The sequence below is a fragment of the Myodes glareolus genome, chromosome 23, assembly GCF_982192425.1.
Source record: "Myodes glareolus chromosome 23, mMyoGla1.1, whole genome shotgun sequence".
NCBI lineage: Eukaryota > Metazoa > Chordata > Mammalia > Rodentia > Cricetidae > Myodes > Myodes glareolus.
This window is the reverse complement of record NC_142048.1, coordinates 4,525,556-4,550,631: the sequence shown is the minus strand read 5'-3', so window position 1 is coordinate 4,550,631 and position 25,076 is coordinate 4,525,556. Positions and strand designations below refer to the sequence as shown.

General features: G+C 51.3%; 2 protein-coding genes across 29 annotated transcripts in view; one reads left to right on the top strand and one right to left on the bottom strand.

Moving 5' to 3' along the window:
- Window positions 1-1,286: 1,286 nt before the first annotated feature.
- Haus8 (HAUS augmin like complex subunit 8) lies at window positions 1,287-19,050 on the bottom strand. Its single transcript, XM_087900879.1, has 11 exons — window positions 18,894-19,050; window positions 14,853-14,902; window positions 12,418-12,470; window positions 8,636-8,702; window positions 6,178-6,273; window positions 5,828-5,937; window positions 5,475-5,540; window positions 5,234-5,392; window positions 4,747-4,888; window positions 3,497-3,701; window positions 1,287-1,639 (listed from the first exon to the last, which is right to left on the bottom strand). Exons 1-11 carry the CDS (start codon window positions 18,920-18,922, stop codon window positions 1,477-1,479), a joined length of 1,140 nt encoding a protein of 379 aa, XP_087757005.1. The 5' UTR covers window positions 18,923-19,050; the 3' UTR covers window positions 1,287-1,476.
- Window positions 19,051-19,243: 193 nt separating this feature from the next.
- Window positions 19,244-25,076, top strand: part of Myo9b (myosin IXB) — an 88,221-nt gene continuing 82,388 nt past the window's right edge. For all 28 annotated transcript variants that reach the window (XM_087900865.1, XM_087900861.1, XM_087900857.1 and 25 more), the window contains exon 1: window positions 19,244-19,357. The gene's annotated coding sequence lies outside the window, so the exon portion shown is untranslated. The remainder of the gene's footprint in view (window positions 19,358-25,076) is intronic.

Genomic DNA, 25,076 nt, shown 5'->3' with positions numbered 1-25,076 from the left:
CTCTGAATGTGGCCGGATTCTCTGAATGTGGTTGGCACGGGGACTTTCTGAGAAGCCATTGACAATGACACTGGGACTTGTTTCTTCTGCATATACTGGATTTTTGGGATCCAGTCTGTTTGGATGCTCACCTTCCTGGACCTGGAGGGAGGGGGGAGGAACTTGAACTTCCCACAGGGCAGGAAACCCTGACTGCTCTTAGGGATGGAGAAGGAGGAGGAGAGGGAGTGGGGGGAGTGGGAGGGTGTTGGGAGGAGGGGCAGAAATGGAAACTTTTATAAATTAATAAACTTTTATAAATTAAAAAAAAATAAAAAATAAATAAATTACCGCCTGGCCCATTAGCTCTAGCCTCATATTGGCTAACTCTCACATTTTGATTAACCCATTTCTATTAAATCTGTGTATCACCACGTGACTGTGGTTTACCGGCAAGATTCTAACCTATGTCTGTCTCAAGCCAGAGATTCATGGCGTCTGCCACACTGCCCTTCTTCCCAGCATTCTGGTCTGTCTACTCTGCCTATCTAAATCTGCCCTATCAAAAGGCCAAGGCAGTTTCTTTTATTTAACCAATGAAAGCAACACAAATACAGAAAGACCTCCTACACCACCACTGGATTGCTCAGTCTCAGTACAGTTAGGAAGGTGATTGGCTACCCATGACCTTGGACTGAAATCTCTGGAATCTGAGACAGAGTCAGTCTCTGGTGTGGAAAGTCTTTCTGTATATGTGTTGCTTTTACTGGTTAATGAATAAAGAAGCTACGTTGGCCCGTGATAGGGCAGAGTAGAGCTAGGCGGTGAAAACTAAACTGAATGCTGGGAGAAAGAAGGCAGAGCCATGAGACACCATGTACTCACCAGAGGGGAAAGATGCAAGCGGCCAGCTGAAACCTTGCTGGTAGGCCAGGAGCCTCACGGTAAAATATAAAATAATGGAAATGGATTAATCCTAGATGTAAGAGCTAGCTAGCAATAGATTTAAGCTATTGGCCAAACAGTACTGCAAATAATATAGTTTCTGAGGGATTACTTCATGGTCCGGGCAGCCGGGAACGAACAAGTGGACTCCACCAACAAGTCTCAGTCTAAAATGGCACCATGTAAAGGTAAGAATCTGGTTCAGCCCCAGAACCCAAGTGAAAACACTGGCAGGGTGGTCTGTGCTCCTGTTTCCAGCCATCAGAAGTGGAGACAGGAGGATCCTAGGCCCAGCGGGCAGGCAGCCTAGGAGGATGCCACAAACGGGTTCTCTAGAGGGTCAGTACAGAGGGACAAATATGTGAGCACACATCAATCAAAATTTATTATCATTACTCAAACCCACAAGTGCTGCTGACAGTAGAAAGTGTAGAAAAAGAAAAAGTGCACAAAAATTCAGAAAACTGAATGGCTGGAACATCCTCAATCTATGAGGTTAATGCCCAGAGAGAACGGAAACAACCAAAAAGTGGGATGAGGCCTACACTGGGGTTAGTCCTGTCCTGGAGGGGGCTGTGGGCCCCTGAGGGCATCTGGACCGAAGTACCACTGGCTGCAGGTTGGGGTGCCCAGGGCCTCTTCCCAGACTTCCTGGTTTATCAAGGCTGCCTCTTTGCTGGCCAGAGAGGAAAGTTCCATCACCTGACTGAAGATCCTGTGGCAGAAGAAAGAGAAGGGACAACAAGAACTCTAATGGAGATCTTAGAAAAACAAACTTGACAGGTTAGAGAAATAGGTTCTCTTCTTCCTACAGATCCTGGGACTGAACTCGGGACACGAGGCTTTCCTTGATGACTGATCTCAGGACCCTAATGGTGTCTTTGGAAGTCAGCAAGGGTTGCTGGAAACTTGGGGGCAAGTGTGCATGTGCCCATATGTTGCTGGAGACAGAAGCAAGGACTGTGCATACTGAGCAAGAACTCTGAGTTCCCTCTATCCCCAGCTCTCGCTCTTTTGAATTCCTGAGACAGCACCTAAGATTCCTAGGCTGACCCTAAACTGATGGCCCTCCTGCCTCAGCCCCCAAGCAGCTGAGACAGCCCACAGGTCTGGCCCCCAGGCCTAGCAGGAAAGGGCTGTGTGGCCAGCCTTGAATGCATTCATCCTCCTGGTCACCTGGGACCTCAGTGGTGTGCCCCACACCCTCAACAGTGGGCAAATTTTATGTGAGGAGACCTTGTTGGTGCCAGGCTAGATGTGAGACTCAGCCATTACCACATGGTCATGCCCTGTCTGTCCCTTTATGCAAGGCCAGGGTCTGAAGACTTTAAGAGCCCCTAGGTGATGAAGAGCATGTGTCCAAGTGTGAATACCACGTACATCTGTACTGCTCGGATACTGACAGGAGAAACTTGTGGCTGTACAGTGGTCACAAGCATAAGGGAGACATCCTCAGTCTCTGCTCCATGTGAGTGGTGGTTGCCCTATCCTGTGGGACAGTGCTGGGTGCGGCGTGCTTCAGAATCCCTGAGAAGTCCTATGGGTATCTCCTTAAATGCATTTTGAGGGGGGGGCAAAATGGCTCAGTGGATGAAGGTGCTTGCTTCCAAGCCTGCCTAATGACCTCAATTTGATCCCTAGGGCCCACAAAGTGGAAAGAGAGGAAAGAGAGAACAGACTCCCAAAGCTGTCCTCTGACCTTTACACATAAAGGTATGTGTGCGTGTCCAAACACATAAAAATACGTAAAAAAAACCAAAATCAAAAACCCAACACGTGTGATGTTCATGCCTGCCATTCTAGAACTCTGCAAGCTGAGGTGGGAGGATTTCTGCAAGTTCAAAGCCACACTGGGTTACAGATTGAGACCTTGTCTTAGAAAAACACACAAAACAACAATGTTCCTCAAGAAACCACCAAACTGGCTAGGCAGAGGAGGTGTACAGCTTTCATCCCAGCTCTTGGCAGGTAGAGGCAGGTGAATCTCTGAATTTGAGACCAGCCTGGTCTACAGAGTGAGTTCCAGAGAGAGAAACTCTGTAGAAACAAAACAAAACAAATAAAAAGAAACCCCCAAACATCCTGCTAAGACTGAATTCTGAACGACGTTTAACATGTGTTGAGCAACTGGCAGGCTCAGAAAAGGTTCCCTCTGTCCCCTGCTGGCCCAGAGCTGCCCTGTGTAGGGCATGAGACTGAGTGTGGGATGGGATGCTTTCCTCGCCCGTGGAGATCTCAGGTCTCTATTGTCCCCAGTCCTACTCTGCTGGACTCTGGCACAGTATGAATCGATGGCTTCACTGCACCCAAGGTCCTAGTGTCTCAGAACTCAGAAGTGGGCTAGGAGTTGAACAGTGACTGCCAGTCACTTGGGCAGCAATGATACAGCCTGACCATTCTGGCACTGCGGTGGCAGTGAGGCACTCAACAGCAGAGTCCCCAAAAGCCCAAACAGTCTTCACCTGAGATAGCAGCTGGGTGAGGTTCCACCTCTAGCAACCCAACTGAAAAGAAAGGGAGGATGGAGAGAGGAGGGAAGGGATGGAGGGGAAGGGGGAGGCCTGACCCACACCTGTTGAGTTCTAGGTCCTTCTTGGTAATTAAGTCCTTGAGTTCCTCCAGCAGGCATAACACCCGCGCGCTGGCGTCCGGCACCTGCGCGCTGGCCTCGGGCACCCGCGCGCTGGCTTCGGGCACCCGCGCGCTGGCGCCCGGGGAACAGATGCCCAGCTTGCCCAGGAGCTGCAGGGTGGTCTTCAGGGCCGGCTCCAGTTCATCTGTGGAGATACAGGCTGTTAGCAGGACTCTGGTGCCCAAAGCAACAGCTGTTTGAGCTGTGCAGAGTTGGCTCTTCTCTCACACTCAGGGAACGGGACCAAAGGGACGGATCTTAGGAGATCTCACTCGTCCCTGGAGTGTGAGTGCCAAGCGCAAGCTGGTAAGGACAAACCCAGTGGGGAGTCCACAGGTGCTTGTGTGACAGCTGCCCAGCAGGGCTCCTGTGGACCAGGGGAGCTGAGGCTTCGGGCTGTAAGCTGCTGCCCTGTTCTCTCACCCTCTGTCCTTCCACTGTGAGTGACAAGCAGGATGCACCTGCCAGATGTGGCCTGGACCCGTACTTCCTGGCCTCCAGATCTAAAGAGCTGAGATTCTGGTATCTGCAGCAGCTGTGTGTCCCAGGCACAGACCCGCACCATACACAAGCCAGCATGGTCATGAGGGTTAAGGACTTGTTCCTGCTGTGTCTGCAGCGCAGAGACTGCTGCTCAGTCCTCACCTCACAGTCAGCGCAGGGGGTTCATGCTGGGTACAGACTTGCTAGGGGCGGTTTGGTAGGAGGATCGCTACAGGTTCCAGGTCAACACTGTGCTCTTTTTTGAACCCAGGGACTCACTGTGTTGTAGCTCAGGCTGGCCTGGAACTCATAGCCTCCCAAGAGTCAGACAATAAATGTAGGTCACTGTACCTTTTTCTTTTGTTACATAGTTCAGGCTGAGTAAACACTGTGCAGCTAAAAAGTCCTAATGACGACGTCTGCTCCAGAGAATCCCTCAAGTGACCTCTCCAACACCCCCACCCTGTTGGTAGGGCCCAGGACTCAGGGCCAGTAGATAGGTCACTCCCCCACTCTGCCCCCAGAATCTTCCAGCAGTGAGGTCCAGCTTGGGGTTGGAATCCTGACTCAGCTGCCTATGTCCTACCCATACTTGTTCCACACGGGTTCCAACACCACCCCAGGGTAGAGGCACCTAGAATATGGTGCATGTGAGCCTTGGGGCTCCTTCCTGCTGAGGCAAGGCCACACAGCAGGGCTGTTCCTACCTAGGAGCTCCTGCCCAGATCCCTGCATGTGGATGCCCCGCACGGGCAGCTCATGTCGAGTTGCGTCCAAGGCTGTAGCCAGTGTCTTGTATTGCTCCTTGAAGCGCTCTGCTACAGCCTGGAAAGGGGTCAGCGCCTCTATCTGCAGGCAGAAGGGGACACCGTAAGACACACTGTGCTCACTCGCACAAGAAGGGCCTTGAATGTGCTAAGCCCTGCAGTCTCCAGCCTCATGGGCCAGCCTCCAGGTAACAGGACCCCCTCTGACCTGCCCTGGATGGGGAACTGATGCTGTGCTAAGCTCCACAGTGGGACAACATCAAAGCTGGCAGGTGCCAAGGATTCTGCACACTGTGTGGCAGAGACAGGAGTCCCATACATTACACTCATATCAGAAGCCTAAGCAGACTGGGCAGAATGCAAGTGGTGGCATCCTGATCCTGGCTCCCTCATGCACCCCTGGCCTCAGGAGCATGCTCAAACCCACCTGGGCATCCAGAATGGTTTCCAGCTCCTGATGCTTCTGCTGAAGCAGCAGCTTGCGACGCAGCTCGAGCACCCGCTGCTGCAGACGCTCCTTCTCACGGTCCATGGCCGCCAATTCCTTCTCAGCCTTCTCCTCCAGCAGAGTCAGGTTCTTTTCCATCTGTGGGGCACAAGACCAACTCAGGTGAGGTGGGGAGGTGACAGAAGACACATGGTGTTTCATGTGGCCCAGTTAAGCTCACCTTCACAGACAGCAGGGTCATCAGCAGTGTCTGCGACTCCATCATGTCCATGGTCTCCTGCAGATCCTGAAAGAGTCCTGCTGTTCAGTTCCCAGTAAGCCATTTTGACCTGGCTCTTCCGGGCATGGCAGAACCCCAACCTCTGTGTACTTTATAGGTTCAAATACAAATAGTGTCCGTGGGGCTGGGGATGGAGTCAGGTCACATCTTGCCCAGAAGTGTATGGGTGTCTCCCCACTCCATATATGGGCACCATAGCCCTAGCCTCCATCCTGGAGGACTGGCTGCCTCTGCCCTGGAGCCTCAGCTGCTGGGAGTCAGACCTACCCACTGCCCGCTCCCCCAGTGCTCACCTGTTTCTTCTTGGGAAGGGGTGTCTTTTTCCGAGTGGCACAGGACGTGGAATCAGCTTTCTTTGCCTTTGTCATGGCTGGTTGGGGAGCCGTCCTCAACATGCTTGTGTCTAAAATAGACCATTTCATTCTTTCCCTTAGTTTTTGGAGATGCAGCTGTCACCACCCCACCTGGGATCTGCCACCCCGCCTGGCAGGAGAGAACACCTGGGACCCACTCCCAGACCTGGTGTGTATGAAAGGCACATGCTGGTCTCACAGCAGTGAGTCAAACTGGCGACAAGGGCTGCCCAAGGCTGGGTCCTCAAGACCTCAAGCACGGTCTCGAGGGGCTAAAAGAAACCAGTTACCTTTGATGGACGAAAGGTCTAGGGAGGGTAGAGGAGTGCTGTGCCCTTCCAGCATGGTGGACTGCAGGCCTCCTGCTCCCATCACTAGGCTGTCTTCTGCCCAGAGAAGAATGCCACGGTCAGTGCCATTGAGCCCGCACCCCTTGGTACAATACAGCTTGGGGCCACCAGGACTCTTTTTTCCAAGGTGTGTGGGTGCTAGACTCTTGCACCTGTGAGCTCCCAGCTGAGGCGAGGGGCAGCTTCTCAGGTCCCTTGTTCTTGGGCATAGACTACAGAACCGGGATCTCAATAGCCTCTTTAATTGCCTTCTGTTTTTAGTAAGTTATTTACTGTATTGAGTGTGACTGTTTGGGCTGAATTTCTTCCATGCTAGTCCTAGGGATTGAACTCAGGTCACCAGGCATGTAGCCAATGTCTTTACTGGCTGAGTCATCTCACATGGGAGAAACCTTTTTAAGTCTTTGAAGATTTTTTTTTTTTTGGTGGGGCCACCTCCTTTAATCCTAAGGGCTTACACCTTTAATTCTAGCACTTGGGAGGTAGAGGCAGGCTGATCTCTGTGAGTTCAAGGTCAGTCTGGTGTAATGGAACTAAGTCCAGGACAAACCAGGGTTATACAGAGAAACCCTGTCTTGAAAAACAAACACACTGCCAGGTGGTGGCAGCACACGCCTTTAATCCCAGCACTAGGGAGGCAGAGGCAGGCAGGATCTCCGTGAGTTCAATGCCAGACTGGTCTACAGAGAGAGTTCCAGGACAACTAGGACTGTTGCATGAGACACCCTGTCTTGAAAAAAAAAAAAAGAATGGAAAAACAAAAAAGATTTACCTCTGCCTTTTCTCTAAGATTTTACTAGATATACAATGTTCTGCCTACATGTATCCTTGCAGGCAAGAAGAGGGCACCAGATCCCATTATAGATGGTTGTCAGCTACCATGTGGTTGCTGGGAATCGAACTCAGGACCTCTGGAAGATCAGGCAGTGCTCTTAACTTCTGAGCCATCTCTCTAGCCCCAACAAATCTCTTCTCAGAAGAGCAAATTACTACCAAGCAGAATGTAGTGGCACACTCCTTTAGTCAAGCACTCAGGAGGCAGAGGTGGGGGATCTTGACGAGTTGCAGGACAGCCTGCGCCACACAGTGAAACCTTGCCTCAAAGAAGAATAAAAACCTGTCACCTTCTCAGGCATAGGCATTCTGTTACAGCCACAGAAATAGACTAAAGGGCTAATTTATTAGTCTATTAGAAATAGACTAATGGTGCTATTAGGCTTAGTCTTTCTTCTTTGTGGAGGGCACATCCTTCCCTAGCTGGACAAACCCTGGGCTGACTACACCCATACACCACAACCTGCAATTCTAAATATAAAAAAGAATCTATTCTTTTAAAAAAGTGGTGGCCTGTGAGAGAGGTGGGCAAGGACTCTATTTTCTGCTTTTACAGCAGGGCCGAGCAGGGAAGAGTCAAGAAACTTCATGCCCTGTGTCAAGAAAATGGGATGGTTTGGCTGGCTGAGCCCATAAAGACACTTCCTTGCCTGGCAAGTCTGATAACAGGCTCGATCCCTGGAACTCACAGGAAGCTGGAGAGAGAGAACTCCACAGCGTTGTCCCTCTGACATTACATGTGCCAAGACATCGGGAACAATGACGACAAAACGAGAAAAACAAAACCAAACAAACAACACTCCTCAACTTTGATACTCAGACCTCTGGGCCAACTAGATCCTAGCCAGGGGCATCCTGTGCACCAAGTGTCCAACCAGCAGCTGTGGTTCATCCATCAGAAGCCAAAACCCAAATAAAATGTCTGCATACACCCTAACCCTAGTCAGTCACTGTTAGGTGAGCATCCTGTTTAGGCCCAGGCAGGTCCTGACTCCTGACTCGTGCATCTTCAGGCACAGTGCTCATAAAGTCACATGAAAACGTCCCAGTCAGGCTCATGTGCTGATCTCATCCCTGCCTGGGAACAGAGAAATTTTGTTCCTGTTTTTAAGATAGGGTCTCACGTACACCCTGGCTTCAATGTAGACCATGTGGCCAAGGATGACCTTGAACTTCTGATCTTCTTGCCTCCACCTCCCAAGTGTTCAAATGTCAGGCACCCCATTGGTTATAGTTTCTGCAGCATCCCTAAACTAACAGCAAGTAGCAGCTCCTGGCCAATCCCAGCCTGCTCCCTGGATCTGCAAGTAGTTCGTGGATATATGGTTGTGGCCTCAGACACTCTGCCTATGCTTCCATTACACACTTGAACCACATCCTTTCTGACAGAGATCCTTGATGCTAAATTTTCACAGACAACCTGATGCAATCTAGGATCACCTGGGAATTGCAGGACTGTTTGGATCAGGCTAGACTGTGGACATGTCTGTGAGGGGTTGTCTTGATTGCCCTGGGGGAGGCCTGGCAGCTCCTTCCCACCCACCGCTCCACCCCTAGCACTCACCTTTGGTCTTCTGCAATGTGCTGGTCTTTCTTCCCTCAGGTGACTTCCCTCCAGCGGACACAGAAGCCTGTTATGGAAACAGTCAGAGGTCAGACGGAGAAGCAGGAGTTTTGAGACTGTGAATACAGGACAGTTAAACAGTGGACAGTTACATTCATCAGACACGAGAAATAATGGCACACCTGCTGGACTGCCATCTCGATAGGCGTGTGTTTGTGTGTGCTGTGGAGGGGCTGGCGACTGACTTCTACACGTTACTCTGGACTTAAGACACGGAGTTTCTCCACTGGCATAGTCTACAAAGCTCATAAACACCAGCAGCGGGTGCCAGGCTGTCAGGTACAAGAAAGGCAAGGAGCACGGTGGGGGTTGTATCGGGGTTCATTCTCATTCACCACTGGGTCTGGGGATGCTCCGTGGGAAATAAGGAGGCATCAGGATGCAACAGGAAAACTAAAACCTACTCCTTGTCAAAACTACCCAAGCCTATTCAGACTAGAATGAAGAAGTTTGCCAAGTCTGAGGGTCACTCTGGGCAACCACTTGCAATGGCCCTAGGTGTCCAGGCCAGTAGGCTGCAGACTCCCACCCTGCGTGGGTGCTGCCAGCCAAGCCCTCAAGGGCACGAAGAGAACCAGCTGTGAAGAACAAAGCGCGAGCTCTGCTTCTTGCCTGCCTGACAGTGGGGCTCTTGACTACCCTGGCCACGATCACACTGGGACTGCTGCGGCCTCGGCTCCAGAACTCGGAGTCATCGTGTTCTACAACTGCTTGTGCCTGTGCTCTCCCCTCAGACCAATCTGCATAAGGGAGCACACACTCACGCAGACCTGGCTCCATCGGGTGATACTCCACAGAAGGGCTGTGGGGTTTAGGGTCAGACCTACTAAAGAACCCACTGTGAAGGTAACTGGACTGAGTGTGACAAGGAGCTAAGGGTTGACTCAGAGATTAAGAGGAGAACGTGGATGCAGCACCATGTGGTAACTCCAGGGGATCCGATAAACTCTTCTGAATGGTTTGCTGGGAAAGGGCTTATATTCAATTGTAGCACCAGGAGCTAAAAGCAAAAAGTTGGGCCAGTGGGTAAAGGTGCTTGCCACCAAGACTGCCAAACCAATTTGATGCGCAGGACCCATGTGGTGGAAGGGTAGAATCAATCCTACAGGTTGCCCTCTGATAACCATATGTACAGTTGGCACGAACCCTACTCTAAAGCATAAAAATATAGTTAAGTTGTAAATAAGTCACCATGAATCTCATTATTTGTACACTCAATGCCAATTAAAATGTTTCAAAACCACACCCTTAAGAATTCCAGACTAAAAATGGCATGTGCTGAAGCCAGATGCCACCCTCACACATCATTTGGGAACTGGCAGTCTAAAGAAGGTCCAACAACATATGACCAACAATCGCGGTTGGATGTGGTGACCCCTGTCTTTAATTCCAGCCTTCAGGAGGCAGAGGGAGGTGGATCTCTGTAAGTCCCAGTCAGGTAGGGATATGTAGAGAGACACTGTCTATAGAAGAAAAAAAGGAAGAAAAATCCATAATGGAATATTGGTCTTTTATTTTGGGGGAGGGTTGAGATAGTGTTTTTGTATTTTAATAAATAAAGAGTGCCTGATGGGCTGAGATTAAAACAGTCCCATTTGGTCAGCCTTACAGACCAGGTTATGGTGACACACACCTTTAACCCCAGCCCTACAGAGGAATAAGATGGAGGACACAGTTCTCAGACAACAGTCTCATTCTGAGAAATCTGGAGGCAGGATCACCATTTCAGACTGATGTAGAGGCAAGAGCCAGTGGCTAGCTGTTTTGCTTTTTAGACCTTCAGGTTGAAATCCAATTTCTGACCCTGAGCTTTTATTAATCATGCTTCAGGGTTTCTCTGTGCAACAGACCTAGCTGTCCTAGAACTACCCCTTGTAGACCAGGCTAGCCTTAAACTTACGCCTGCCACCACCGCCTGGCTGGTCTTTCAAAAGCAAATTTAGAACTTGTGCTCAAAATGACATGAGAGCTGCTGCCTATGGCTGCTGACAACAGGTCATGAAAGCCAACAACTGAAAACCCTCAACCTCACTAGTGAGAAAATGTCCAAGGTGAAAAACATTTGAACAAACAAACCAGCAACGATGTGAGAATTTAATGGCCAACAAGCAGGGCTGTGTGGTGTGTGGTCTGGCAGTCACTTTGCAAGTCTTAAGACCTGAGTTTGAATCCCCAACATCCACACAGAAACAAATCCATGAGAACCTCTCAGCCTAGCAAGGGATGAGGAACACAAAAGGATCCCGAGAGCTGGCAGTTCAGTGAGATCCTGTCACAAAAGAAAGACACCTAATATTTCACTCTGGCATCCATCCATGTGTACATGCATGGTTGTACAAACAACCTGCTACACACACAAACACAAACACACCAACCCACACCCACCCACACACACAGGAAAAAGAACAAGGACCAATGCAGAGCAATGCCCACCATCAACTGTCTTGGAGACACCTACTGAAATCACAGAAGTGTGCCTGGGAGAAATGTGAAATGGTGGGGCAGTTTGAATAACCACTGGGTAGGTTTTGGTGATGCCAAACATACAGGTCTCCACAGGTCTCCTATTAGTCAGCTTCCAGGAGGAACGGGAACATACAACACACCCCAAGCACTCCTTATCCAAAACTGAAATCTGAAACTCAAGAACATCTGCCCCACACTCAGGGAAAGGGCTGCTCAGCTGGAAGTGGCTCCACTCAGGACATCTCATAAGATACTCCAAGAATAAACCTGTGAGAGGACTCCACCCTGGACCAGCCCTTCTAAGATCCATTCAGCCTCAGGAGAAAGCAGTGGGCTAATGTTATCATGACAATAGACACCCAAAGACTCCAGTCAGATCCAGGTCACCTAATGGGGTACCAGAACCAAAATGCCTTATATAGACACACGGGGGCATTGTGGCCAAGCCTTCAAGGAAGCAACAGCCACAGGGTGAATGGAAGCAGGGATAAGTAACTTGGGGAAGCTGTCTACAGGGTGATGTGAGAATCCCTTCCCTTAAACCAGACTACCAGTCACAGCATCAGGAATCCTGGGAACCCTCACCACATTTCCTGGGGCACAGGCCAGGCAGATGGGAACATAACCCTCTGATAATCATAAACCAAGCCTGTGCTCAACAGTGCATCCTAACCCTGATAGACAACCAGGAACCTGGATCCTGTGTTCCAGGGATGTGTCCCCACAGGGATGAGCCTGCAGCTGGCTCAACTCTCCAGGGCACTCCCTGACCCGAACACGTTTCCCCCATTCTTGCTATGCACTGCAGCTTTTGGGGTGCCAGGGACATGTGTGGGCCTCAGGAAGACCTGCCAGCCTTGCTTATTGACAGCTGAAAAAGTTGCAGAAGCGAATGTCACCAAAGTCGGACACTTCACATCATTCTGGGTGGGATGGAAAACTCCCCCCGCCAGCTGTGCCTGTGACCCACACCGAATGCCGCTGTCAGTGCCTATCACTCAGGAGCCTCCCGGGTATGGAGGGGATAGTGCCGGAGGACAGACTGGACAGACTTGACAGAACAGAGACTCCCAAAGCAAGAGAGGCAGAGGAGGTACATAGGACTGATGGACACTGGTGCCACTCTCAGAGACTCGGGACTGTGCCCAAAACCTGGAGGCTGCAAAGGTCCCAGTGGTGTCTTCCAGGATCAGGCTGCAGCTGCCACGTGCTCTCCACCCATTCATAGTGGCTCCAAGAGTAAAAGACTCCATTACCTTCTTAGTTTTCTTTTCATAGTCCAGATATCTGGACTCGACCACTCTTCCTCCTGCAGACGACACAGTGCTTGTTAGAGAACAGGAATACTGCACCATGAAGACACAGGGCATGACCGGGACCCCACAGTGGAGAGCCGGGGCCACTGATCCTTCATGCTCAATGACAGGAAAAGCACCAGCCTTACTGCCCCCTGCAGACTGGCTCCTTCAGTCTCCCCATGTATGCACATGGCAGCTACTGCATATGTAGGACCTTCACGGGACACTCAGTGTTTATAAGACACTTATAGAACGTCTCTTCTATGTGGGTCCTTGGAGTAGGAGCAAGTGCCAAGTAAGTTCCAAGATAGTAACATTCTAGAAAGTGAAAGCCAGGGGACAGTGGGATGGCTCATTGGGTGGAGGGCTTGCAACCAAGCCTGATGACCTCAGTTCGACTTCCTCTGACCTCCATATGTGCACCATGGTATCCCCCTCACCTTAAGAAAACAAGGGCAACTTTTAGAAAAAGGAACAGGAGAGATGGCTCAGTGGTTGAGCACTTGTTGCTCTCGCAGAGGACTGGAGTTAGGGTCCCAGCACCCACATGGATGCTTACAACTGTAACATCAGTTCTGGGAGATTCAACACTCTCTCTGGTGTCCAAGAGCATCTACATTCATGTGCACACACCCCCTCCCACCTACCAAAACACAAAACAACAAAAACCCCACAGCATTTTGGGTCTACCCCTCTCTGGTGAGTCCATCTCTGTTTTGTGCTTCAGTACAGTAAAGCTGGGCTGACCACCGAGATCTTGCTATTCCCACCTTCCTATCTTTAAATCAGAGGGAGAAAGACCCATTCCTATTATAAGGGAATTCCTGTTATGAGGGAATGGCCATGCTGGCATGGATTTGGTGGTTTCTCACTGAGATCCTGCAGAGACTCTTGAGAGCAAAGGTAAAGGATGTAAAAAAGGCCACGTGAGAGTCTGCCTGGGGCTTGTGCCAGGAAAAAGCTTGGAAAATGCAGCCCAGATGTAGGAAATCTGACCCTGGTTCAGTTTAAACATGTTGAGCCTGCAGCCAGGACAAAGAGGCTCACTGGTCTATGCGCCCAGGCCAGCTCCCAGACCCTGTTTGCAAACCATGAAAGACTCCAGATTTCTCATTACAATTGGTCTGTGTTCGTTTGTACCTCAACCACTCATGTTTCTCAATGAAATGAAGCTCGCAGATTAAAAACTAACAATAAAGTTAAAGACAGGAGAGCCCACCGCAGCCCAGGGGCAGGGAAGTCGGGGCACACGTGAGTCGTGTCAGACTCTGTATCGTTGGGTTGGGGAGGTCTATGTCCATGCTCTTTCCTCCCCCACCCACTCCAGCCTTTATCACGGGTGGGACCCTCATGAGACTCACACACAGATCCAGACCCACTTGGCGGCGGCTGAGCCAGGGCCGTGTGTCCTGGCCAGTGTTAACAAAACCAGGCAGCATGCAAACATGTCATAGGTTACACACAAAACTGCCAGGCCGGGGCCACTCAGTGGCACGGTGCTCAGCTGGCACAGTGAGGGCCCTAATTCTACTTCTGCCATCGCAGTAAACAAACAAACAAACAAATCTGCTGAGGATGTAGGTCAGTGGTTAGGCGCTTGCCTAGCAAATGTGGGGCCCTGGGCTCCATCCCTAAGACCAAACCCCACCAGGTCCAGTGATCACTGTCAACCCTGAGGGTCTGAGTCTAATACTTCATAGACTCCTATGGTGCAATGAGAGAAACAACCGCCCAAATTATGCTTAACCCCCATATGTATGCCATGTGTGCTACCTGCCCCACACAAACTGTAACCAACAAAATAAATAAATAAATAAAAATAAACATCAAGCCTACGAGGCTGGAAGAGCACTTGCTGCTCTTCTAGGCACCTGAGTTGGTTTCAGCACCCACACCGGGCAGCTCCACAGGTTTCTGGATGGAACTTGGATCTGTGGTCTGTGCACATCTCGAGCACTCTCCAAGGGACCACCACAGTCACATGACACCTCGGGGACAGAGACAACCCTGAGTCCCCAAAGGCATGCCACTGAGCAGTGGAAGTGTCAGACTTGTCTCTGTCTCCCCCCCCTCCCCGCCCCCAAGAAACCCCTTTCATAAACTAGATGGCACCCGGGAGGTTGGGGCAGAAGGATCAGGAGCTGACCGACAACCTGGGCTCCATGAGACTGTTTCTCAGAGAACAATCAGCAGGAAGGTTCTGCATGTAAGGTGCTTGCTTGCTGCCCAGCTTGATTGATGACAAACTGACTCCCACAAGTTCCTTTCTGACTTCTATACTCATGATACGACATGCACACCCCCCAAAGAGATCAATACACAAGTAATTGAAAAAAAATTAAACAAAAATCATTAATGAGGACAAAACAAAACACTTTTCTTAAAGAGCTCACCTGGTACTCTTCTTCCTTTTGTCTTGGGGGCACCACTGGCTATGGGCTTCCTACAAGAGAGAAGAAAGATGTGTTATTCATCTGGCTACAAGATCTGCAGAGGCCAGAGCCACCTTCTGTCAACTGGAGCGGGGCATGTGAAGGCCGTCCCTAGACAGGCAGGAGGTTGAACCTCCACAAGACCAGCTTCCTCCTGAAGACAGTAGAGCACTGGCCACAGGGATCAGAGCTTCCCCACCAGGGCAAGATCCCTGTCTCAGCAGCCAGAGAGGTGGCAGGGCTTCGGAAGGGCTGGGGCTGAGGATTTGCAAGCACAGGGGCTGGAGAAGACAGGAGGGAAGAGTCTAGCGGTAGGGATGAGATGGCAGGTTGGGGAGAGGACAATGACACAGTCTTTCCCTGCAAAGGGCCAGTTTCCTAGGTTCCCCAGTCACTGTCATGACCAGCAACTACTCAACTTTGCTATCCTAGTACCAAAGCTGACACAATGGGCGGGCCATGTGGCAACAAAACTTTGCCAACATAGCACATGTTGGGTCACAAAATGCTCATGTGTCACCAAATAATTGTATTCTCTAAATATTTTTCATTTTTATTTACTCTGTGTATGTCTTGTGAGTCCAGGTGTGTACCGTGGTGCCTACAGAGAGGTCAGGGATAATCTCAGCATAGGTCACATTCCACCTTCTCATCCACAGCTGCGTATACCAAGCTAGCCAGTCCTCACTCCTGGAGGCTCTCCTGTTTGGCCTCCCATCTCCCTGCAGGGTGTGCTGGGACTGAAGGCACTTCTGCATCCAGTTTTTACGTGGTTTCTGGGGACCCAGACTCAGGTTGCCAGGCTTGTCCAGTGATAATTAACACCCCCGCACCAACAGGGTCTCACTCCATAGCCAAGGCTGGCCCAGAACTCATCATCTTTCTACCAGGGCTGGACAGACAGTTCACAGGATAAAGAGGACTTGAGCTCAGTCCCCAGCACTCCAGCTCCGGGGATCGCAAGCCTCTGCTGCACTCACACGAGCACACCTACATGCAGGAAGTTAAAAGCAGGGCTGGCGGTTCTGGTGCTGGCTTCTTCCTGCAGCCTACAGATGGTGGGGCTTGGCCTTGGGAAGCAGGGCAGGTGCACCTGCTGTGGTCCCTCAGGGTGCCCCGGGGTCTGCCCATCAGTCATGGAGGCCTCAGCAGCATCGCCTTGACCTGTCCTGTGCCCATCACTACCTGTGTTCAGAGCTGGAAGTCTGAGGTGTAGTGCTGGTCAGGAGGCTCCACCCACAGGCCTCTTCTCTTTAGCATTTCAGCCTTTTAAATCTGATGTAGTATGTAGTGCTCACGTCCCCTGACATGCACTCGGAGGGCAGAGGATGACTTCCGACTTCCATAGTTGGGTCCTGGGAATCCTGAGCCCATGAGGCTTGGTGGCAGCACCTTTACCTGCTAAGGAAGCTGGCCTGGGGCTGGGTGTGGTGGTGCAAGCCTATAATCTGCAGAGGCAGAGGCAGGTGGATCTTGTTAGGTCTCAAAGAACCTTGGGTCAAGTGTCTAAGTGAGGTGCCTACTTAACTTATCTCTCAGCATTCCAAGTGCCTGTCACAGAGCCAGCCTGGCAGGCGTACCCTGCCCCTACCCTGAAGTTCCCCAGCTTCTCTTTTCTATATAACTCAGCCATTTTGTCTACTTGGTCTGCACGTTTCTAGTGCTCTCTTTGCTCCTTTACAGATCTGAGAGTATGGCATTTACCAAAAGAGCTTGTAACACAGAGACATGCCAGCTCCCACAGCATCCTATAGCTCCTCCAAGAAGATCCGTGGTTACAAAGATCTTCTGCCTTGAGGCTTGCCTTTGGGTTTGGCAAAGACACCCACACAGCAAAAAGCGGCCTTTCACCTCTTCACCTTCCTGGATGCCACCTGTGGACTCGAACTTTTCATCCTGCCAAGACAGGTAGACTAAATCTTGCCCCCACAGGAAAATCTTGGGGTCTCTTGTACTCAGCAGCTAATGGCAAGCACTGCCTCTAGGCTGATGTTCTCCAAGGACTAAGAAGAGACTTGGGATTGCCTGCACAGCTAAAAAAGGTGTCTCATTTTTGCCCATTTATCCCCTTAGAACTGTCTAATGGCATTTGATGACTTAGGGTACTGTTAACTTATGACTTCATCCATGGCATTTGATAACTTAAGGTACTGGTAGCTCATCACTACATTTGTTAAGTTTCCTGCTAAAATACAAACAGGTGTGCCTCTTTCACAGGCTTCATAGTTCAGATTAACAGATGTATCTTAAAAACCCAGAGTTCCAAATTCCCTTTAATTGTCTTCTAAAAAATGCGCAAACCTTTTAACCTAAAGCAATAGCCTTTTGCTATGACACCAAGATGTAAATCTGTTCCAGTTCTCTTACAGATACCTACAGGTTTCTGGAAAAAGTTCTACTGCTGTATCAAAAATCAGGTCTGGTAAGTAAAAATAAACAAACAAACAACTAACAGTCTTCCAGAGCCTGTTGTAACCCCATCCATTTTCAAGCATATTTTGCAGGTCACTCTGGCCGTCTGGGCCAAGACCAACTTACAAAGCGCTCTCCAGACAATGTCAACACCCGTACCAACTCTTCTGGATCAAGGACACCTAACAACTAAAATCTGGATTTATCTGCTAGCCCCATTCATAGGGCCAATAATAACAATTTTTTTTTCTCCTAGCCACCTGCCTTCTCATCTCCCTCAAGAAACAGCTGCCTGAGGTTTCCAGGATGGCAGTAAACGGATGCCACTCCAGCCACGTCTCTCACTGAGCATGAGCCCAAGAATTCCCCCTTCGCCAAGGTCACCCCATGGTCGCACGAAGTAGCCAGACTTGAGTTGAGGTCCCTATATCCAAGAGTCAAGACTATTCCCACAGGGTATTTGGGCTGTCCCCCAGAAAATGAACACGTGGTCTCCTCTTCTCTCTCTTCCCCTTGTCATGCTTTCCCGGTGCCACCCAGGAGCGCTGCATCAAACATGGGCATCTTTTACTCGGTCTAATTTGGTCTGATTGGAATTATTTGTGTTGGCAGAGAGGCTCGTCGAAGAAATATTCCTAACAAAATCAAAAACTGGCCAGGTGGTGGCGGACCACGCATTTAATCCTAGCACTAGGGAGGCAGAGGCAGGTGGATCGCTGTGAGTTCGATGCCAGCCTGATCTACAAGAGCTAGTTCCAGGACAGGCTCCAAAGCTACAGAGATAACCTGTCTTGAAAAACCAACCAAACAACCAAACAAAATAAACCCAAACCAAACCAAAAAGTGGTTTATTTGAGACAGGCTCTCAGGTAGGTAACTCAGGCTGTCCTTGAACTCAGGATTCTCCCACCTCCACCTCCTGCCTGTGCTGACAGGCAGGCTTCTAGTGAAGCTCTGGTGGGGTGGGAGAGTTTTTTGACCGTCACTGAATACATGTAGGTGCCATTAGCATCAACCCGCCCAGGTGTAGATTTTTGTCAATTTCCAGACATTACTCTCAAGCGATTATTTTGTAACTCCCCGACTCTTCCCTTATCAGTGCTACAAAACTCCTTTCAGGAAAGAAGTAAACCTGAATTCTAAGAAAAAAACTTCCCAAGCTCACTAACAAGGATGAACCCCCGCAGTGCTGTGGTGCAGCAGACTGGTCCCAGCTGCAGCTGGGGGCGCACACTAGTCGTCCCAGAACTCGGGAAGAGTGGCAGGAACTGGAGAGTTCAAATCGAGCCTGGGTTACAAGAGACCCCGTCTTAGAACCAAAACAGAACAAGTTGCACGCAGAACTCAGGAGGTTGAGCGCGCCCCTAGATGCAAAAGCTAGGAACCCGGAGGCTAAGCTACCTGCTGCCAACACAAATGTACCACGCACAACTCCAGATGCTCAGAGCCCCGGGCTCCAGGCTGAGAGGGATTCGGGGAGGGGCTCTAAGGATCCCCGCTCACCCGCTCGGGTACCCGTCAGCCCAGGCTCTGGCCTTTGGTCAGCCCTCCGGTGCCCCTATATCCCACCCTACTGAGCCCCCAACCCACCCTGCGTCCCGCTCCGAGGATTCCGCCATTTTCCCGCCTTCCACTCGAAGGGCCGCTTCTCAGGGCTCCGGCCGCTAGGAGGCAGGCAGGACCGCAGAGCCGCAGCGTTCCGGGAGCGACGCCGAGGAGCCGGTTTCCGCCCCGGAGCAGCGGGGATGTAAGAGCGCTCGGTGTGGGCAGGGCTATGTAGGGCCCCGCCTCTCACAGCTAGCGGGAGCCTGAAAACGGGAGCGCGCCAACCGCAGTGGGCGTGCCTTGTGTGGGCGTGTCCGGGAGGCGCCCCGCCTCTCTGGCGCGCTGGAGCCCCGCCCTCTCGACCCATCCGGAACCCGGAAGTGGGAGCGCGCGGGGGAGCGGCGGGCGAGGCGCGACGGGGCTGGGCGGCCTGGAGCAGCGGGCGGGCTGGCGGGCGTCCGGGCGGGGAGCCGGCCGGGGACCGGCGGCGCGCGGCTGCCGAGGTTCAGGTGAGTTCTCACAGCGGTTCTCCCGAGCGGAGACCCGAACCGGGTTTGGTGCTGATGTCCCGAGGCGCGAGGCTGGGGGTCGCGGGGAGACCGACGCGGATGAGGCTGGCGGGCTTACGGGGCTCGACGGCGCCTTTGAGCGGCGGGTGCGGAGAGGACGTGGCTGAGATGGCATCTGAGGGGGAGGGGGGCCTCAGGAAATCTAGGAGGCCAGGATGGCGGAGCTGAGGGCCCGAGATGGGGAAAGGTGTCTACTAGCGCGGTCCTAGCTCTCGGGTGTCGCCGAGGTGTGCCTTGTGTCCGGCGCTCAGAGAACGGGACAAGGTCTGTGGCAGCCGCTATTGGGAGTGGAGCGTGCAAAAGATGGGCCTGGAAAGCCATGCAAGAACAGCTCCCCAGAAAGCCTGAGGTGGGGGGAGGAGGAGGAAAGGGCTCCAGCCGTCCGGGAGAAGACGGGGTGCAGCCTCTAGAGGCTCGCCCCCGCCTTCCCCTTCTTGATTCATCTTCTTCCTGACTTCACACCCCAACAGCTGGGTGATCCACAGGGGCGAGTCCCAGCGCCCTCTGGGTCTGTCTGTCTCTGCCTTGGAACGCGCATCGATTTCCGCTCAAGAAAGGACTAGTCGGGTTCTAGGGGAGCTAGGGAGAAGTGCTAACACTCCGAACAGCCGGCCGGCGTTTCAGAAGGAAGGGAGCCACCCTCTCAAGAGAGTTGCATCCTTGGACTTACATGGGTAAAACCCGACATACAGGAAATGTGTCCTCCCACCCCCACCCCCGCCCCCCACAGTGGTTGTGAGCTCAGCCCCAAGGAAGCACAGCTGCCAGCAAGCCCTCCGTTCTTTTTCTGGGGTCTCCTAGCCCCAGGGCTTCTGAGGGGAGGCCTATCTGCCTCTTTTGCTCAGATGCAGCCCCTTCACGTTACAGCTCCTTCCTTCCCTGAGTATTGTCTGATCTTAGACTCCAGAATCTTAAGGTGTCCAGGAATGACTGGAGGTGACATGGACAACTGAAAAGTTGTCAAAGGCCCATCTGCTCCTACAGGGGCCTGGAACTGCCTAGTTTTGGATGGCATGACTTTCTTCTTTCCCCTCTCCCATTGCTAGAATTCCCTATCTGCTGTGTGCTTGCAGAAGAAAGCCAGGTTTAGAGTTCCGTTTGGTACACAAATCTGAATATAAAAGTCTCAGAGACATGACTGCCCTATTCACTTCTGGAATGTTCTGTAAGAAAGCTCTCATCTTAGCCTGCCCTAGGGCACACTGCTCAGTCATGCCTCTTGCAGTGTCAAAGACTGCTTGGGTCTGGAGACCCCAGGGAGGCCTGAATCTTCCTATGCCAAGGCCATGTGGTTTCCACCATGCACTCAGAGCATGTGACTTCGTGGGGGTCTCCGGGAAGAAGTGCCCTGTGTCTGGTTTCCTCCTCTGCAAAGTAACTGGATTGGTTTGTGTCAGCGTATTTCAAGAGCTGACCCCACTTACTAACTTTCATGTTTCTGGTACATACCCTTGGTTTTACGCAGCCCCGACTTTTCTCTGTCTCCTGCATTACAATCCTGGCATGGAATTTAGAGCCTTACACATGCATGCTGGGTAAGTGTTCCACCATGGAGCCACACCCCCTAGCCAGGTATCCAGTATACTTCTTGCACAAAGCTCAAAGCTGTAGCTTTGACCTCCTGGTTGGGTAAAACCCTCTCTCAAGTCCAGCTGGTGACCGTGTGGGTCAGTTGGGGACTCAGGACTCCTGGCTTGACACCCTTCCTGACAAGACCATGAAACAGTGGCTTCTCTTCCCTCGTCTCTGGAGTGGCATGTGCTGGATGGTCCAAATTCTAACAGAGCAAGAGCTGGTCTGTGCCAAGTGCTTGTCTGCCTCCTGAGAGCAGAGCTGAGACCTCCTTGTGCCTCAGAGGGACAACTACTGTCCCTTTTCACAGAAAAAATGATATTCCCATCAGGGAGGTGCGCACAGTGACAGGCGGCATGGGTTATCAAAGGGGCAGAATTGGGGACTTGGAGATCGAGGTTTAGGATGAGGGGAGTTCATTATATATCCTCCATAGAGGTGGAAGATCCCAGCCAAACCTGGAAAGTCATGTTAGTGATGAACCACAATGACAGGAGCAGAGACCCAATCGTGATGGGGTCTCTGCTCTTTGGCACACTTGCTGGCCCCTGCTTTTGTTTGTCTCGGCTGTCTTTTCCATTCAGCCAGCAAGGGAGAGTCTTTGTTCCCTCAAAATAGTGCTAGCTTTGGAGATGGATCCCTAGACTCTCTAGAACTAGGAAGCATGGCTGACAGGCCAGGTTCATGCTCCAGCTCTCGGCACATTCAAGGCCCAGGCATCTCCAGCACCACAAGAGAACAAAAAACCAACAAGTCCTTGATCCTCAACCCTTTACCATAGCCCTTAATTCAGATGTGGCTGTCAGACTGTTATGATATTTGGTGCGGGGTCATTCTTTGGCTGCAGGGCCACCTTGTAGCATCCCTGGCTCACATTGCCATGAGGATGGTGACCAGAGATGATGACAGGTTGTGTCATGTGAAGTGAGCCACATGGAATAGACCAAGGTGAGAATAGATGCTGTGTGTGTGAAATTGTGGCTACAGCCCCTCCCGGCCTCAGTGCTTCTCCCCGGCATTTGCAGGAGTTGGGGGTGAGGTGGGGAGACCTTGAATGCTGATTCTGCTAGCTGCTGGGTGGGAGGAGGGATCGCCCTGGAGGGACCAAGGCAGGTGGGCCCCATGAGGCAGCCTGACAGGCACAGCAGGGCCATTGTCTCTCTTGTCATTGTATCACCACTGACCTGAGTTTCTGGAGACTCTGTTCCCATCCGGGAACAAACTGTCACTTTTCTTGCAAGATTAACTATACCAGACTCTATTATCAAAGGTTGTCTGATCGCAGTGCCTCTGATAAAGGGCATTATCTCCACCACAGGCCCAGGCCCCCAAGGTACTCATCCTTTCCCACACTGTTGAAGTTCTTTTGGGGTTTGTGTCTTATTTCCTTGCTGTCCCCTCTCTTTCTGCCGGTTTCTTTTGACTCCCCTCCCCAATGACCGTGACATAACTGCTTACTTCAGTGGGGGAAGGTCGTCCACTCTGGAGCACATCCAGCTAATGACCTTCTCTCAGATGTGCATCCCTCCCCATGTTCCACCTGCCAGGCCTTTGTGTCTTTGAGGTCCCCAACCCAGCTGTGCCAGGCAGCCTCTGCCCGACCCACCATTCAGCCAGACCCAGGCGTGGCCTCCTCACAGAGCAAGACAGGCTCTTCTCTTCTGCCCTCTTGGTTCCCGGAGGGACAGAACAAAGGGCCTTGTCTCTGCAGTGCTATCCACTTTGGCTGGGAAAAGCTTCCACTATTAGGCACGTTGGAAAAATGCAGCCGATGAGCTAGGGATCTGCTCATTTCCTAATCGGGGATCCCTGAGAAGTGATTCAGGGGTTCAGCCTGGAGGATTGTGCGGTGATGAATAAGCTGGCAGAGTTGACTCATTATGTAGATCCCGGCTCTGCAGGGTGTCATATGCACATGTGTGTACGTGTGAGATGGAGTCAAGCTAGAGCTAATTCTGGCAGTCTTGTGTCTGCCACAGACTAGATGGACAACCCACAGGCCGTCATGGGGTTCTGAAGGCCAGGAGTCCAAGACCATCTACAGGCATGGCCGCCTCCTCTGAGGTTCATGTTAATCTACCCCAGGCTCATGGGTGGCCCCATCTTTCTCCCTTTGTTTCCTGTCATCTTTCTTTGAGCTGGTCCCTGTGTCTTAACTAGGAGGACACTAATCACACAGATGAAAGTCCATGTTGGGGATCTCGCTTCATTTTAATCATCATTGTAAAGAACCTTGTTTCCTGATGGAGTTGTCTTTAACGTGCAGGGGTGAGGATCTTAGAGTGGCCTCACGTGCAGTCCCAGCAAATATGCTAAGACAGGAAGATCCTGAGTTGAGACCAACTTGGGCTGGACAGCTATAGTTTCAATGAACAAAAAGTAAAAGTAAGCATCCTGGGCTTTAAGAATTGAGCTCGTGAGCAAAGGGTGAGGGCGTCTTGGCCCTTAATGCTGACCAGTGACAAACTTGGTTTTCAGCCAGTAGAGGGCTTTAGGGAGACAGATCATCCCCCCACACTGTGTTCATCCAGTTCTTTCTCTGTCGAATAAACAAACACTTTAAGGAATGAGTAAGTTGGTTGACCACGTCAACTCTGGAAAGCTCCTGGTAAGGGAGTTTTCTGGATTCTACCCTCCTATGTTCACAGTAAATCCAGAGAGGCTGGGATTCTGTCTGGAAGGAACTGGTGATCTTTGGGGACTTTTGCGGAGAGGGATTGCCCAAATTGGCCTTGAATTCCCAGTCCTCCTACCTCAGCCTCTCAAGTGCAGGATGACAGGTTTTGAACCACCACACCTAGCCTTTTGGTTTTTCAAGACAGGGTTTCTCTGCAGCTTTAGAACCTGTCCCCGAACTAGCTCTTGTAGACCAGGCTGGCCTCCAACTCACAGAGATCCGCCTTCCTCTGCCTCCCGAGTGCTGGTGTACGCCTCCACCATCTGGCTTACACCTGGCTGGCTTTCTTTTGTGGTTTGCAAGGGGCTGTGAGTGCTGGGTAAGGGGCCAGGTGAAATTTACAAACAGCATGAAGTAGGATGCTCCATTAATATCATTTCTGTGTCACAGAGAACAACATCCCAAAGCTACTCCATCATGGATCAGCTACTGTCTGAGACAATTGGTTTAAAGAAGCTTCTGGAAGGCTTTCAGAATCTATCAGTGAGAATGGAGGGTTGACTGAGAGCCAGGCTTGGAGTTGGCCCTTGGGGACGGTGAGGGGAACAGGAACTGTTTTGTCTGTGTAGTCAGGAGTTCATACCCTGGCAGGAGCTGTGAAGGTGTCCAGGGGCAGAAAGCTTCTTTCTAGAGCCATGGGGAAGGCTGGAGAGACGGCTCAGTGGTTAAAACTGCTTGCTGCTCTTCCAGAGGACCAGAAATGTGTTCCCAGCAAGCCACTGTGGGCAACTCACAGTCACCTGTAACTCCAGCCCTAAGTGACTCTGATGCTGTCTTCTGCTCTCTGCAAAAGCTGCAAACACAGTATAAGTCAACACAGACACACATAATTAAAAATAAATAAGCTCTTATGGAGTACCAGGGAGCCAGACCTTTGAGGTAATAATGCTGCTTCCTGGCCAGCAAGGCCACAGCTGTGCATCAATAACAGGCACCCAGACCGTGGGTTCTTCCTGTTACCTTCCCAGAGTCAGAGCCACCTTAATCTGTTCTTGAATGAGTGAAGCCAGTAAGGGGCTGAGAGATGACATTGGGGACTCCCTTCTCTGTCCTTAGGTCCTGGGGACTTGGTCTGATTTTCCTCATGGGCTTAGCAGGGAAAGAGAGAGGTTGGAGGTAGAGTGTCACTACAGGTGTGTGGACTCGGCCACCGAGGCAGGTGGTTATTTCTTGAGGTCACTGTGTTTACGTCCCTTTGCTGGATCTGTCATGAGTCTTGTGGCCATGGGGAGGAGCCAAGCTACCTTCTCCTGAATCCCTGAGACTCCAGGGCACCCCTGAACTGTGTGACAGTCACTCCGTGATGTTTGGGGATGGTAGTTGTTGTCTATAGCAGGCAATGCTCTGCACTGTGGAACTTGAGCAACAGTCTAGCCTTGGTCTGTGACGATTCAGTGGCACCCATACTTC

Coding starts and splice junctions, on each gene's coding strand:
- Haus8 (XM_087900879.1), bottom strand. CDS start 18,922: ATGGCGGAATCCTCGGAGCGGGACGCAGG. Junction 6,274..8,635: donor CACATTGCAGAAGACCAAAG/GTGAGTGCTAGG, acceptor TTCTCTGGGCAG/AAGACAGCCTAGTGATGGGA. Junction 3,702..4,746: donor ATCTGGGCAGGAGCTCCTAG/GTAGGAACAGCC, acceptor GTATCTCCACAG/ATGAACTGGAGCCGGCCCTG.